The following is a 16,491-nucleotide window of genomic DNA, read 5'->3' as shown; positions in this document are numbered from 1 at the left end:
AGTAAATGAAATAATAGGAAAGCCACATCATGATTTAAAAGCATTCCTCCTAATGGGTAAATCCTACTCCAAAAACTGATGTCTCATTTTAGTGTTTCTGGCACCAGAATATCAGATTGTTTGGGTAATTAAGTTTAAACATCAGGGGAATCTAGTGAAATACTCTGTTTACTGTATATAGGACGTTGTTACCCTTCTTATTTACCTCTATTTGCTAAGCATCTGAGGGCGTAGCCCTTTGCAGAGAAAGTACACATGCTTGTCTTTTTTTTTTTTTTTTCTGGATAAAATCATTCCAAAATACTTTCTGAAGATGTTTCAAAGCATAGGTGATTTCAGATTTTAATGGCTTAAATTTTCTTTCACTCAAAATAAGCATTCTTGTGCTAGCTTTTGCATTCTAGCAGGATTTATCTTTTGCCTTTATTTTTCACACATCTAAGTTGGGCTGTATGGCTATTCTGGTTTCTCTGTAGTACCCTTGCTTCATTATACTAATCACCGCAAAGAAGATCCTGAAGTAATGACTGGGGTTTCTGGTTAGTTTGGTTTTATAAATATACAAGTAGTGAAGAATTTATCGGTGCTACCTGCAACCACCTTCTTTGATCACATAATGTGGAGAATTAGCAAATGCAATAATAAGAAAAAGACAATCAGCAATCACTCAACGTTTTCGGGATGCGAGAGAAATTAGCCGAAATGCAAGCAAGGAGGCAGCCTGGACTCCACCATACCTGTAGGAAGCCTGCAAACCACTCCTCCCTTCTGCCAGGTCACCTTCCCTCCCTCAAGCTCTGGTTTTCTGCTCTGTGCTCAGATGAGAGCCACAGAATATCATTAAAATGAAACAGAAGGAGGAGGGATTGATGGGAGGGCAATTCTTAAACATCTTCAACGATTCAATATGAGTAGAATTTCAGTTGAACGTGTAATTCCCAGACAAAGTGTTCACTTATTCTGTTTAAAAATCGCATTTGACTCACAGCTGGATCGTCTTTGAAAGAAGTTGGGTGTTACATCAAGCCACCTGTGTTTCAAGTGGGCTTATGACAGCCATTCTGAAGAAGAAGAGCAATGTAAATGTTATGAGATTTAGTGTACAGTTCACTCTGAGAGCAAGTCTCCCCCCACTGAGTAGATGCCACCACAAATCCGAACTAGGAGTTCTGGTTTTAATATCTCCCTGCTGCCCCCCGTAGAAATCCCAATGTTGGTAAACGGGTAAGCAGTTTAAATAGAAAATTTGAAAAGCGAGCAGCAACAGAGAAGTACAAAATAGGCTGGTGAAGGTGGCAAAGAGACTTTTAACAAAATGCAAATGGATTGTCACACAGTGGTCCAGTTGAATGGCCAAGGTCGCAGAAAAGTTGCCTACAAATGCAACCCTCTGGGCCAATCCATTGTTTGTAGAACTTGGTTACAATTTCTAAGTGTGTGTGTGTGTGTGTGTGTGTGTGTGTGTATTTTTTCTATAAAGTCACCATGCTTGTGGTGCAATAAAAATAACAAAACTTTAAATTAACACACCAAGTTTAAGGCATTTCAGGAAAGCATTGATTATATCTGCCAATGGAGTGAGTGCATTTGGCGAATGACCTAATTAGCGTGGAGTTGGTTCTTTCTCACTGCTCTGCTTCCCGCTAATTGCAGAACCGCTGGCTTTCTCCCCCTGACAAGGAAGAAAAACAAGGACAGGGGTGTGTGGAGAAAACAGTGACATTCAGGTTTAATTCATTTGAACCTGCTGCCAAGCTTAATTATGTAATTGAGGGAGTGAGACTGGTGTGCGTCCAGCCACTTGGGCTCATGTTTGCGACGGTTTCCCTTCACCAGTGTTTTAAGGAGGATTTTAGCAGTGACCATAAAGCATTATTAGCTGGAGCTGAACTAATTAATCTCCCTACCCTGCCCCTCTCCAGATGTAGGTACAGAGGTTCCTGTACCCAGACTTGATTCTCTCTCATTAAGGAAAGCAAATTGAAACCAAATTGAAGTCACTTTATTCGGTAATAAATGCATCATTATTCTTTCAGAGTGGCTTTGTGTTTTGTTTTGTTCTCCTGGTTGCATGTAGTGTATACCGTCACATAAAACTCAGGAATGCAACATGCATTTCTACAATCAGAGTGTTTTTCGGGACCGCTTGAGACATTTTTACCTCTGCACTTTCATTTTAATTCGTGAAATATGGATGGAAAACACATAGCTTGGTGAAATATTTCATATCTGGTGGCTTATTCTTTATTTGTAACTTTGTGTCAGGGGATCTGAGCACCCCTGTTGCGGTGGAGTCTTCTGTAGAAGAGATATTTTGTACCGAGGCACCCCTCTCCTTGCTGGCCTGATGGCTCTAGAAATACACTCTTCAAAGTTCATCTGTTCCGTCCCTGATTCAGAGAAAGCTCAGGTGTCTCATTCCCTCACAGAGATTTCTTCTGTTTGGACTGAAGTTCAGCCCTGGAGATCAGCATTGTGATTTTGTAATATCCTGTGTAATGTGTGGGGGTTGAAGGAAAGGGAGGGAGCCAGAGAAGAAGCCATGTTGGAACAGAGGCAGTCCTGAAATCGGGGGCCGCCTGGCTGGGTGGCAGCATGGCAGAGCCAGACGGGGACCGTTTGGCATTTATATTGTTCTTTATAGTCAAAATATATTAATAGACATTTTAATCAGTTAATTCCCACTCTAGTCTGTGAAGTAGTAGCACCTTTTAAACATACTTTTAATTAATTTTGACAAATATTTATTAAGCACAGGCTATGTGTTAAGTACAGTCCCAATAACTGGGTACATACAAATAAATAACACTCATTAACCAAGAGTGATCATTTTTCTTTTTCTGCCATCAAGTTGAAATGAGCTAAGGGAATGATCCCTCTTTTAGTAAGGGCAACACTTCATATGTGTTCCAGATTCTCTCACTCCTTCACTTTTTAGGAACATTATTCTATAAATTATCCCCTTGCCCTCCTGAAGTTTTGATCTCTTGCTTTCTGCTTGATCATTCCTATCCCTATTTGAAATTGCCAAGAACAGTCCCATAGTGGGTGCAACAAATAAACATTTGTTGAATAACTTGAATGAATCCTCTGTAGTTCCCTGGCTTCCCATTGAAATCAGCTGAGGAACATACATGTACACGTATACACTCTCTCTCTCTCACACACACACACACACACACACATGCGCACAGTTGTGTATGTACGTGTGTGTAAACACCTGGGCACGTTACTAAAGATACTGATTTACTTTCCTGGGGGTGAGAAATGGACACTGGTATTTCTTTTTTAAGCTCCCCAGGTGATTCTAGTGTACAGCTAAGGTTAAAAACTGTGGCATCTCCTATCTTAAAACAAAGCAAAACAACTCATTTGACCTCCTATTACCCCTCTAGCGGACCTGTCTCTTAATTCTTCCCAGTCAGATAACAGCAAGAACTGCGAACACTCTCTCAATCTCCTCCTCTTTCTCTCACTCTTCAACTAGTCAAGCAGGCTTCAATCCCCACCACTTGCCTGAAGCAAATCATGATCATGACACCCAAGTTCCTAAGCACACTGGACGTTTGCATCTCTCATCTTGCTCACACTGTCCATGGCACGTGACTGTTGATTTCTCTTTCTTTCTTGGAACACCTTCTTCCCTTGGCTTTGAGACATCCTATTCCCTTTTTAGTCCCTCTTCCTCTCTGATTCTCCTGGAGCCTCCTTTGCAATCTCCTGTTATTACCTGTCACCTAAATGCTGAAGTTGTTCAAGCTCCGAACCTGGGCCCTTGGTTTCTACTTACACTAGGCATTTTTGTCTATTTCCGTCTCTGTAAATCACATCTTTATGTTGTTGACCTCCTCATTTATATTTCCAACCCTAGCCTCTTTTCTGATCACCAGCCTAATATATCCAACTGCTCCTTGACATTTTTACTTAGATGTCTCACAGGCATTTCTGACTCAACTGATATTTTAATTTTCCCTCTCCCATGTTGGATCCTCCTTCAGGCTCCCCACTTCAGTAAATCACATCTCCACCCACCCTGTGGCTTCTGCTGAAAAATCAGTTGTAAGCCTTGTTGTCTGTATCTCCCTTACTCCCAAGCCAGTCAATCAATCATCAAGTCCTACTAATTCTGCCTCTAAAATATAATTCAAATCATCCACTTCATCCCCTCCATTTTATCACCAGCCACCATTTGTCCAGATTGTTGTAATAGCCCCTAAATCTTCTCCTGATTCCAGTCTTGCTGCCCACCTTCTCCACAACCATTCAATCTTCTGCGGAAGCCATTTGGAGGGATATTTTAAGAAATTCAAATCATTTCATGCCACTGCTTCCTTAACTTTCAATAATGAGCACTCCATTGTTAGATTCTATATTACATGCTTTTGTTTTCTTTCAAGGACCTAATTATAGATTCATTTATATGGTTATTTGTTTTATGTCCATCTCTCAACTCAACTCTAAAAACGCATAAGTGTGGGAAGTGGGACTATTCTTTTCTAGGATTTTATTTATTTGAGAGAGAGAGAAAGAGAGAGCACAAGCAGAGAGGAGAGGGAGAAGCAGTTTCCCTGAGAGCAGGGAGCCTGATGTGGGGCTCGATCCCAGGACCCTGTGATCATGACGTGAGCCGAAGGCAGACAGTTAACTGACTGAGCCACCCAGGTGAACCAGGACTATTCATTTTTTTAAAAATTTATATTGTTATGTTAATCACCATACATTACATCATTAGTTTTTGATGTAGTGTTCCATGATTCATTGTTTGTGCAAAACATGCAGTGCTCCATGCAGAACGTGCACTCTTTATTACCCATCACCAGGCTAACCCATCCCACCACCCCCCTCCCCTCTAGAACCTTCAGTTTGTTCTTCACAGTCCATCATCTACCATGGTTCATTTCCCCTCCGATTTCCCCCCCTTCATTCTTCCCCTCCTGCTACCTTCTTCTTTTTTTTTTTTCTTAACATATATTGCATTATTTGTTTCAGAGGTACAGATCTGTGATTCAACAGTCTTGCACAATTCACAGCGCTCACCATAGCACATACCCTCCCCAATGTCTATCACCCAGCCACCCCATCCCTCCCACTGCCCCCCTCCAGCAACCTCAGTTTGTTTCCTGATTTAAGAATTCCTCATATCAGTGAGGTCATATGATACATGTCTTTCTCTGATTGACTTATTTCACTCACCATAACACCCTCCAGTTCCATCCACGACGTTGCAAAAGCCAAGATTTTATTCCTTTTGATGGCTGCATAATATTCCATTGTATATATATACCACTTCTTCTTTATCCATTCATCTGTCGATGGACATCTTGGCCCTTTCCACAGTTTGCCTATTCTGGATATTGCTGCTATAAATATCGGGGTGCACATACCCCTTTGGATCCCTACATTTGTATCTTTGGGGTAAATAACCAGTAGTGCAATTGCTGGGTCGTACGGTAGCTCTATTTTCAACTTTTTGAGGAACCTCCATACTGTTTTCCACAGTGGTTGTACCACCTTACATTCCCACCAACAGTGTAGGAGGGTTTCCCTTTCTCTGCATCCCCACCAACATCTGTCAGTTTCCTGATTTGTTAAGTTTAGCCATTCTGACTGGTGTGAGGTGATATCGCATTGAGGTTTTGATTTGGATTTCCATGATGCCGAGGGAGGTTGAGCACTTTTTCATATATCTGTTGGCCATTTGGATGTCTTCTTTGGAAAAATGTCTGTTCGTATCTTCTGCCCATTTCTGATTGGATGATTTTTCCTTTGGGAGTTGAGTTTGATAAGTTCTTTATAGATTTTGGATACTAGCCCTTTATCTGATATGTCATTTGCAAATATCTTCTCCCATTCTGTCGGTTGTCTTTTGGTTTTGTTGACTGTTTCTTTTGCTGTGCAAAAGCTTTTTATCTTGATGAAGTCCCACTAGTTCATTTTTGCCCTTGCTTCCCTTACCTTTGGCGAAGTTTCTAGGAAGAAATTGCTGTGGCTGAGGTCGAAGAGGTTGCTGCCTGTGTTCTCCTTTAGGATTTTGATGGACTCCTGGCTCACGTTTAGGTCTTTCAACCATTTTGAGTCTATTTTTGTGTGTGGTGTTAGGCAATGGTCCCATTTCATTCTTCTGCATGTGGTTGTCCAATTTTCCCAACACCATTTGTTGAAGAGACTGTCTTTTTTCCACTGGACATTCTTTCCTGCTTTGTCGAAAATGAGTTGACCATAGAGTTGAGGGTCCATTTCTGGGCTCTCTATTCTGTTCCATTGATTGATGTGTCTGTTTTTGTGCCAGTACCATACTGTCTTGATGAAAGCAGCTTTGTAATAGAGCTTGAAGTCTGGAACTGTGATGCTGCCAGCTTTGCTTTTCTTTTTCAACATTCCTCTGGCTATGCGGGGTCTTTTCTGGTTCTATACAAATTTAGGATTATTTGTTCCATTTCTTTGAAAAAAGTGGATGGTATTTTGATGGGGATTGCATTGAATGTGTAGATTGCTCTAGGTTGCATTGACATCTTCACAATATTTGTTCTTCCAATCCATGAGCATGGAACATTTTTCCATTTCTTTGTGTCTTCCTCAATTTCTTTCATAAGTATTTTAAGTTTTCTGAGTACAGATTCTTTGCCTCTTTGGTTAGATTTATTCCTAGGTATCTTATGGTTTTGGGTGCAATTGTAAATGGGATCGACTCCTTAATTTCTCTTTCTTCTGTCTTGTTGTTGGCCTATAGGAATGCCACTGATTTCTGTGCATTGATTTTATATCCTGCCACTTTACTGAATTCCTGTATGAGTTTTAGCAGTTTTGTGGTGGAGTCTTTTGGGTTTTCCACATAAAGTATCATATCATCTGCAGAGTGAGAGTTTGGCTTCTTCTCTGCTGATTTGGATGCCTTTGATTTCTTTTTGTTGTCTGATTGCTGTGGCTAGGACTTCTAATACTATGTTGAATAGCAGTGGTGATAGTGGACATCCCAATGGCATTCCTGACCTTAGGGTGAAAGCTCTCAGTTTTCCCCATTGAGAATGACATTTGCTGTAGGTTTTTCATAGATGGCTTTTATGATATTGAGGTATGTACCCTCTATCCCTATACTCTGAAGAGTTTTGATCAAGAAAGGATGCTGTACTTTGTCAAATGCTTTTTCTGCATCTACTGAGAGAATCATATGATTCTTGTTCTTTCTTTTGTTAATGTATTGTATCACGTTGATTGTTTTGCATTTGTTGAACCAACCGTGCAGCCCACGGATAAATCCCACTTGGTTGTGGTGAATAATCCTTTTAATGTACTGTTGGATCCTATTGGCTGGTATTTTGGTGAGAATTTTTGCAACCGTGTTCATCAAGGATATTGGTCTGTAATTCTCCTTTTTGTTGGGGTCTTTGTCTGGTTTGGGGAACAAGGTAATGGTGCCCTCATAAAACGAGTTTGGAAGTTTTCCTTCCATTTCTGTTTTTTGGAACAGTTCCAGAAGAATAGGAATTAATTCTTCTTTAAAGGTTTGGTAGAATTCCCCTGGGAAGCCATCTGGCCCTGGGCTTTTGTTTTTTGGGAGATTATTGATGACTGCTTCAATTTCCCTAGTGTTTATAGGTATGTTCAGGTTTTCTATTTCTTCCTGGTTCAGTTTTGGTAGTTCATACATCTCTAGGAATGCATCCATTTCTTCCAGGTTATCTAATTTGCTGGCATAGAGTTGCTCATAATATGTTCTTAGAATTGTTTGTATTTCTTTGGTGTTGGTTGTGATCTCTCCTCTTTCATTCATGATTTTGTTGATTTGGGTCCTTTCTCTTTTCTTTTTGATAAGCCTGGCCAGGAGTTTATCAATCTTGTTAATTCTTTCAAAGAACCAGCTCCTAGTATCGTTGATCTGTTCTACTGTTCTTTTGGTTTCTATTTCTTTGATTTCTGCTCTGATCTTTATTATTTCTCTTCTCCTGCTGGGTTAAGGCTTTGTTTGCTCTTCTTTCTCCTGCTCCTTTAGGTCTAGTGTTAGGTTGTGTATTTGAGACCTTTCTTGTTTCTTGAGAAAGGCTTGTATTGCTATATACTTTCCTCTCAGGACTGCCTTTGCTGCATCCCAAAGATTTTGAACAGTTGTGTTTTCATTTTCATTGGTTTCCATGAATTTGTTTTAATTCTTCTTTAATTTCCTGGTTAACCCATTCATTCTTTAGTAGGATGCTCTTTAGCCTCCATGTATTTGAATTTTTTCTGACTTTCCTCTTGTGATTGAGTTCTACTTTCAAAGCATTGTGGTCTGAAAATATGCAGGGAATAATCTCAATCTTTTGGTAGCGGTTGAGACCTGATTTGTGACCTAGGATGTGATCAATTCTGGAGAATGTTCCATGGGCACTCGAGAAGAATGTGTATTCCGTTGCTTTGGGATGGAATGTTCTGAATATATCTGTGAAGTCCCTTTGGTCCAGTGTGTCATTTAACGTCTTTATTTCCTTGTTGATCTTTTGCTTAGATGATCTGTCCATTTCAGTGAGGGGGGTGTTAAAGTCCCCTACTATTTTTGTATTGTTGTCAATGTGTATCTTTGCTTTTGTTATTAATTGCCTTGTATAATTGGCTGCTCCCATGTTAGGGGCATAGATATTTACATTTTGAGGTCTTCTTGTTGTATAGACCCTTGAGTAGGATATAGTGTTCTTCCTCATCTCTTATTACAGTCTTTGGTTTAAAATCTAATTTGTCTGATATAAGGATTGCCACCCCAGCTTTCTTTTGGTGTCCATTAACATGGTAAATGGTTTTCCACCCCCTCGCTTTCAATCTGGGTGTGTCTTTGGGTCTAAAATGATTCTCTTTCAGACAGCATATTGATGGGTCTTGTTCTTTAATCCAATCTGATAGCCTGTGTCTTTTGATTGGGGCATTTAGCCCATTTACTTTCGGGGTAACTATTGAAAAATATGAATTTAGTGCCATTGTATTGCCCGTAAGGTGACTGTTACTGCATATTGTCCATTTTCCTTTCTGATCTATGTTGCTTTTAGGCTCTCTCTTTGCTTAGAGGACTCCTTTCAATATTTCTTGTAGGGCTGGTTTCGTGTTTGCAAATTCCTTTAGTTTTTGTTTGTCCTGGAAACTTTATCTCTCCTATTTTCAATGACAGCCTAGCTGGATATAGTATTCTTGGCTGCAGATTTTTCTTGTTTAGTGCTCTGAAGATATCATGCCAGTCCTTTCTGGCCTGCCAGGTCTCTGTGGATAGGTCAGTTGCCAATCTAATGTTTCTACCAGTATAGGTTACATATCTCTTCTCCTGAGCCTCTTTCAGGATTTTTCTCCGAGACTCGTGAGTTTTACTATTAGATGTTGGGGTGTTGACCTATTTTTATTGATTTTGAGAGGGGATTTCTGTGCCTCCTGGATTCTGATGCCTGTGTTTCCTTCCCCAAATTAGGAAAGTTCTATGCTATTATGTGCTCCAATATACCTTCTGCCCCTCTCTCTTTCTTCTTCTTCTGGGATCCCAATTATTCTAATGTTGTTTCGTCTTACGGTCTCTCTTATCTCTCGAATTCTGCCCTCGTAATCCAGTAGTTGTTTATCTCTCTTTTTCTCAGCTTCTTTATTTTCCATCATTTGGTCTTCTATATCGCGGATTCTCTCTTCTGCCTCATTTATCCTAGCAGTTAGTGCCCCCATTTTTGATAGCACCTCATTAATAGGCTTTTTGATTTCCACTTGGTTAGATTTTAGTTCTTTTATTTCTCCAGAAAGAATTTCTCTAATAACTTCTATGCTTTTTTCAAGCCCAGCTAGTATCTTTAAAATCATGATTCTGAAAAAATAAAAAATAAAAAAATAAGAAAAATAAAAAATAATAATAAAATCATGATTCTGAACTCTAGGTTCGACATCGTACTAATGTCCGTATTGAGTATGTTCCTGGCAGTCGGTAGTACCTCTTGTTCTTTCTGTTGAGGTGACTTTTTCCATCTTGTCATTTTGTCCAGAGGAGAATAGATGGATGAGAGAACAAAATGCTAACAGGGTAACAACGTCCCTAGAAAATATACTCTAAACAAATCAGAAAAGACCTAAAATAGTGGGAAAAGAAAGGGAAAGAAAGAAAAAAGAAAAAGAAAAAAAAAAGAAAAAGATAAAGATAAAAACAAACAAAAACAGAACAAAACAAAAAAAAAACAAAGTATGATCAAATATGATCAACCTGTTGCATAGATCAGTGCCACACACTAGATTTTGGGTGTATTTTGGTCCTTTAGAAGAAAGTGCTTCCCCAAATTTTAAAGAAAGAAAAACTTGTACAAAAATAAGGGTTGTTATGATGAAGGGATGGACTATGAATGTAAAGATGAAAATTATAAAAAAATTGATAAAAGGAATTGATAAGAAGTTGTTTGAAAAAAGAAAGAAGAGGATTTAAAAAAAAAGGAAAAAAAAGGGGGAGAGAATGTGATCAGGCAGGAGACTAGAACAAAGCCATACCTAGAGATTTAGGGTATATTTTGATCTGTCAGAAGAAACTGTATCTCAAAATTTTAAAGAGAGAACAACTTATATATCTATGCCAAAAATAAGTGTAACTACTATGACAGTATAGAATATGTCTCTAATAATGAAAATAATTTTTTTTTAAAAAAGGGATTGATAAGATGTTGGTTGAAAAAGGGAAAAAGAAAAATTCAAAAAAAAGACAGTTAAAAAAATTAACTTTGAAAGACTAAAGAATCTTGGTAAAAAAGCCATGGATTCTATGTGCAGTATTCCCCTAGCTCTGTAGTTCTGCCATTCTCATTGATCGGTAAACTTGGTCTTGGCTTGCTGGCTCTTCCTGCTGATATTCTGGGGGAGGGGCCTGTTGCCATGGTTCCCAAATGTCTTTGCCGGAGGCGGAATTACCCCGCCCTTGCCGGTCTGGGCTATGTAATCTGCTCGGGTTTGCTCTCGGGAGCTTTTGTTCCCTGCAAGCTTTCTGTACAGCTTTGGAGGACGAGAGTGAAAATGGCTGCCTCCCAATCTCTGCCCCGGAGGAGCCGAGACCTCGGGGCCCCACTCCTCAGTGAGCCCCCAGAGAAATGCAGTCACTCTCATCTCCCCAGTCTCTGGCCGCACTCCGTGCTCACCCGGCCTGTGACTGAGCGTTTCTATCTCTGGCACCTGACCCCGTGTGGCGTCCCCAAACCCAGCAGGTCCCTGCGGTGCGCTCCCGCGCCGCTCCTCCCCGGGGGAGGAGGGGGTGTTTCCCTGGATCTGCCGCTTGTTGGGTCCCTGCTGCAGGTGCAGTGGCCCTCCTGGGCCGCGGATCACGGTTTATGGCTCCGTCTCTGCAGCCGGCTTCCCCGCTCGGATACCTGGGAGCTCTGCTGCACTCAGGCACCCCCGGTCTTCCTGTGACCCCGAGGGTCCTGAGACCACACTGTCCTGCGAGGATTCCACCCCCCGCTTAGCCACTGGAGCGACGTCCCTCCGCGGAGCCGACTTGTAAAAGTTCCGATTTTGTGCTCCGCGGCTCTATCACTTGCCAGAAGCGGTGGATAGAGGCCCCCTCCCCCGCCGTCTATCCTCCCGAATATCGCCTCGGATTCACTTCTCTGCATGTCCTACCTTCCAGTAAGTGGTCGCTTCTCTGTTCAGATAGTTGCTGCTATTCTTTTCTTCGATCTCCTGTTGAGTTCGTAGGTGTTCAGAATGGTTTGATAGCTATCTAGGTGAATTCCTGAGACTGGATGAAATCCAGGTCTCCTACTCCTCCGCCATCTTGCTCCGCCTAGGACTATCCCTTTTAACTCCTATATACCATGTGCCTGGCAAAGTTGCCTGAAATAGAATTTCTTTAGTGAATGAAAGAATGAGCGTGTGAATGGATGAGGAAGATTGACCAAAGCATGAGGCGGGAGGGGACACCTTGGCAAACCTCACTTAGCCAGTTCTACTGAGAATTCAACCACCCCATTAATAAATGTACTGACTGAGTGAACTGCATTGAATCCGTTTGTGGAACTGTTTTATTCTATGTCCTTACTTCAAAATCAAGGAATTTTCGAGAACTGTGTCCTCTCCCTGGTGGGCTTCAGGATCTACTCAAAAGAGTTTGCAAAGTGGGGTTATAAAGTAGTTTGTTGTGTGGTGCATTTGGAAAGGGCTTATGAGGACTTTACTTCAAATCCTGGACCTGTGAATTAAGCAGCTTGCAATTTAGGGGCTAGTTGTGCCACCTTGCTTGAAGCTCTGTTTCTTCACATATCCATGAAGGGGCAGGCCTGAGGCCAATAAGACCTGACATCATCATTTCCCCAGGGATCAGCATGTCAACCACCCAGCACAGTATGTGGTACAAAGGAGATAATGTCTCCATTTTAGTTTTATTTTCTGTTCCCTCTGACTCTACATCTTGACTTATTTTGTTCTTTTTCCCCCTTTCTCTTTCTGCTTTTATTTCCCCTGACTCATCTTAGTGGGTGGTAATACTCCTATTACATAGTTTGAATTTTGTGGGAAGAGAAGAATTAGCGGGACTTACAGAGGAGGCTTCCCTTTGTATGAGAAACACAAACCTCACAGCTTCTCTGCCCAGCTTTTCAAGAGCATTTTATGGTACACTGCTGTGTAACAAGTTCATTTTAGGATAACATGCTGGGAGAGAGAAAAAGAAGGGACTCGAAGGGAGAAAATTAAAAAGTTAATTAAAAGAAACAACTTGGTAATTGAATTCCCTTGCTCTCTTCTTTGGTTACAGGGGGTGGGTCACAGAGCATGGTTAGTAGGTTTGCTTTGGTAGCTCGCCTCCAAACTTCTGAGGAATAAGGATGAGAGTGCAGAGTAGATCCCTGCCTGACAGATGGGGAGAGGATATCTATGATGGGCTTTTTAGACATGCCACACAAAGCTGCCCTCGTATTCATTCTTGAGCTTTTTTATTTTGAAATATTCTTGGCAGCTGACATTACAGTGAGGCTAAACCCTGGACTAAGATCATCTAGTTTATGGGCCTGCCGAATCCCCCTTCCACCGATTCTGCTTCATGGATTCTAGCAATTTTCTAGCCTTACGCTGTATACACACTCACACAGGCACAAGGATAGAGAACTCCTGGTGTGCCTTTTTCAGATTATACTCAAGTAACAGGTGACATGGGTCTACTTTTGTTATTTTTAAAAGAAGCTTTGAATAGTTACCTATTTAATTACTCTATCACATATCACTTGAGAGTTCAAATAATTTTTCTTAGACATTATCATTGAGTGAGACAAGGTCCTGTGGTGCATTAGCATGGGCTTAGGTATCAACGAGAACTAGGTTCAGACCCTAACTCTCATTCACAACCTTTATTCATTCACATGGTCAACATGCATTTGTATATCAGATGTGTACTGTGTTCCAGGCCCTGCTGAGGTTGCTGGTGATAAGTTTAAGTTCTATCAAGGCTTTTAGTAACATCAACTTTTTGGTGGTTTTGAAAATTCACTATAGACATAGACTTTTCTATATTTTTCAGCGTTTTGCTCTCCTCATGGTTGCAGCAAATTTACTGAAGAAAGAGGAACCTGGTTAAATAGTGTATTACCTTACTCATCCAAATCAGATCACCGACTACATACCCAATCTCCAAAGCCATCTCCAGAAAATAAGAGAATTACAATTTTATGTTTAATGATGCTGTGGTATCTTTCCTGACATGTTAAGGCCAATCGGTTGAGAGCCTTCATGGTTACTCCAAGAGTTATGAATGCCAGGCTGACTGCAAACACACCTTACACTGGTCGGATGGAGATGCGGTACTAACAAGGGCTTTTGTGTTTTCACAGGTTACGGTTTTGTAGATTTTGACAGCCCTGCAGCTGCACAGAAGGCGGTAGCATCTCTCAAGGCAAATGGCGTGCAGGCACAGATGGCCAAGGTAAGACTGGGGTTTAGATTTTTTTTTCTTTTGTGATAATATATTTCTCCATTACTGTGAGCTGAATCAGAATTGGAGTTTGCAAGATTTGAATTATATTTACTTGTTAGGGAAGACAAGAAACCTTATAATAGCTTTGGCTTGGAAGAACCTGGCTGGTTTATTTCATTGTTTCTTTGTGTGTATTTATTAATATGCTCTTTTGTTATGGTGAACTCATTACGCTTTAAGAGCACTTGTGAAGTGCTCTGTTTTGCCTGAAAAAGGTGTGTGTGTGTCTGTGTGTGTCTAGGGCTTTCAGCAGTAAACTGTTTGGGAGTAGTATGATTCTCAGTAAGTTGTCATTGGTAACTGTGCTAAAAAACTTCACTCTCATGTTGGAGGTAGCGGATGGCTGAATAATGACGTTTTCTGATTTTTTGCAGGGAAATGAGTTTAACCAAAGCACACATTGTATTGCTAGAATTTCACTTTGGCCTTTATATATAGTTTTACTAGGTGATAATCACCTTGATATTAATAACTTTCAATACTCATTTGTTGTTATGTAGAACAAGTAGTCTGGAGCTTTCTATCTGAAATCATAATGCATTTTTATATTCAAGAAAATAAATAAGAGCATTTTAAATAGTTTTGAATTCTGATTGCAGTGGTATTACAAGAATCTACACATGTGATGAAATGGTGTAGAACCATACATGCAGATCAATATCAACTTCCTGGTTTTGATATTTTATTCTAATTATGTAAGATATAAATTTTGAGGAGACTGGGTGAAGGTGCATGGGATCTCTCTATACTCTTTTGGCAACTTGATGTAAATCTATGATTATTTCAAAATAAAAAGTTCAAGAAAATCATTTACAGCATATAGATGCTTGATACATATCTGCTTTAAGTTGATCATTTTGCAAATATATTTTTAAATAATTTTATGATTACTATCACTGCATTTATTTGTCTCTGGAGTCTCAAAAGTTAGATAGAGGAGTGAACAGATCTTGAAATTCAGACCTAATGTATTTGGGCCATCTTCATGTATACCTTTACCCTTAACTATTCGAATACCCTAAGAACTGAGTGATATAATGACCAAGTCATCAAATTTTCAGTCCTTTGGATTTTGTTATGGTTGCAAACATTCCCTGATAATATTTTTCAGTTTCAACCTGAGATAACCAGAGGTGGGACATTTGGTTTTCTTCATCTTCCGATGTCTTTTAGCAAGCTGATACCACTCGTATCTGTTACTCTTTGGTTGTGGGTCATTTCCCACAAAGATTACTTTGGTGAACTCATTGCCCTTTATGATACATTAGTTGTTTTTCAAGGCTATATAAATTAGAATTTGAATTCTTTCAGCTGTGTAATGTATTCCTCATCAAGACTGTGCCTGGAAGCTTCGAATTTGGTCATGAACTAAGAGGGATGAAGTTAATATTTGTAATTAATTACGTACATGTCTTAGTTTAAAGGTCACTTGGCAAAAGAGTCAAGTTACCTGGCAACTTAAGCAAGCACTTATACCCAGGAAACAAGTGGTAAAATATAGTTGCTCAGTATATGCAAAGCATAAAACTTGAAATTGGACTTAAAGGCAACTGACAAGAAAATCATCATAAAAATGCTTATGAAGGGCGCCTGGGTGGCTCAGTTGGTTAAGCGACTGCCTTCGGCTCAGGTCATGATCCTGGAGTCCCGGGATCGAGTCCCACATCGGGCTTCCTGCTCAGCAGGGAGTCTGCTTCTCCGTCTGACCCTCTTCCCTCTCATGCTTTCTCTCTCTCATTCTCTCTCTCTCTCAAATAAATAAATAAAATCTTTAAAAAAATGCTTATGAAAAATTATTATTGGAATATCTTTGATTTATTTTATTGATGGACTAACAAGTTTTAGAAATTGCTAGGTTGTGGCAGTTTAGAAATAACACAGGGTGTGCAATCTCCACTGTTTCAAATGTTCTGAGAAAAAAATAATACATGTGTAGTTTTACTCGTTGGGTTAAAATCACTATCATCTTGCACAACAGGCAAAGAAAGTCGGCATTGATTTTATAACTACTGAGGAACCATTATGACTGTTTTTTCTCTGTTTCTGAGCGTTCTGGTACACAAGGAAACTCTGTCCATCTCACTCTGTCTCGTGTACACACACACACACACACACACACACACACACACGTACACATGTGCACCAATCACTGACCTCTCACCTAAATAGGAGGCTATCAAAATGAATATATTTTATTTATTTTTTTAAGATTTTATTTATTTATTTGAGAGAGAGAGAATGAGAGATAGCACGAGAGGGAAGAGGGTCAGAGGGAGAAGCAGACTCCCTGCTGAGCAGGGATCCCGATGTGGGACTCGATCCTGGGACTCCAGGATCATGACCTGAGCCGAAGGCCGTCGCTTAACCAACTGAGCCACCCAGGCGCCCAAAATGAATATATTTTAAAGAGCGTCTAAAAACTGTTATTCATTATAGCCAGCATTTTTATCCTTAGCCCACGCCCAACACTGCACAATGTACAATGTAAGCAGATTCCAACTGAAATGTTTAAAGGCACTTATTTTATTTCTGGAGTTGCTGAAAGATTTCTACCT

At 40.2% G+C, this 16,491-nt stretch overlaps 1 protein-coding gene across 15 annotated transcripts in view; it reads left to right on the top strand.

Annotated features, from left to right (window-relative positions):
• The window catches only part of RBMS3 (RNA binding motif single stranded interacting protein 3), an 830,766-nt gene that overhangs the window by 374,942 nt on the left and 439,333 nt on the right, over positions 1-16,491 (top strand). For all 15 annotated transcript variants that reach the window (XM_027584288.2, XM_027584297.2, XM_027584292.2 and 12 more), the window contains exon 4: positions 13,794-13,885. In XM_027584288.2, coding sequence (XP_027440089.1) covers positions 13,794-13,885 — 92 coding nt within the window. The remainder of the gene's footprint in view (positions 1-13,793; positions 13,886-16,491) is intronic.

Source organism: Zalophus californianus, chromosome 1, assembly GCF_009762305.2.
Source record: "Zalophus californianus isolate mZalCal1 chromosome 1, mZalCal1.pri.v2, whole genome shotgun sequence".
NCBI classification, from domain to species: domain Eukaryota; kingdom Metazoa; phylum Chordata; class Mammalia; order Carnivora; family Otariidae; genus Zalophus; species Zalophus californianus.
This window is presented reverse-complemented; position numbering and strand designations above follow the sequence as displayed.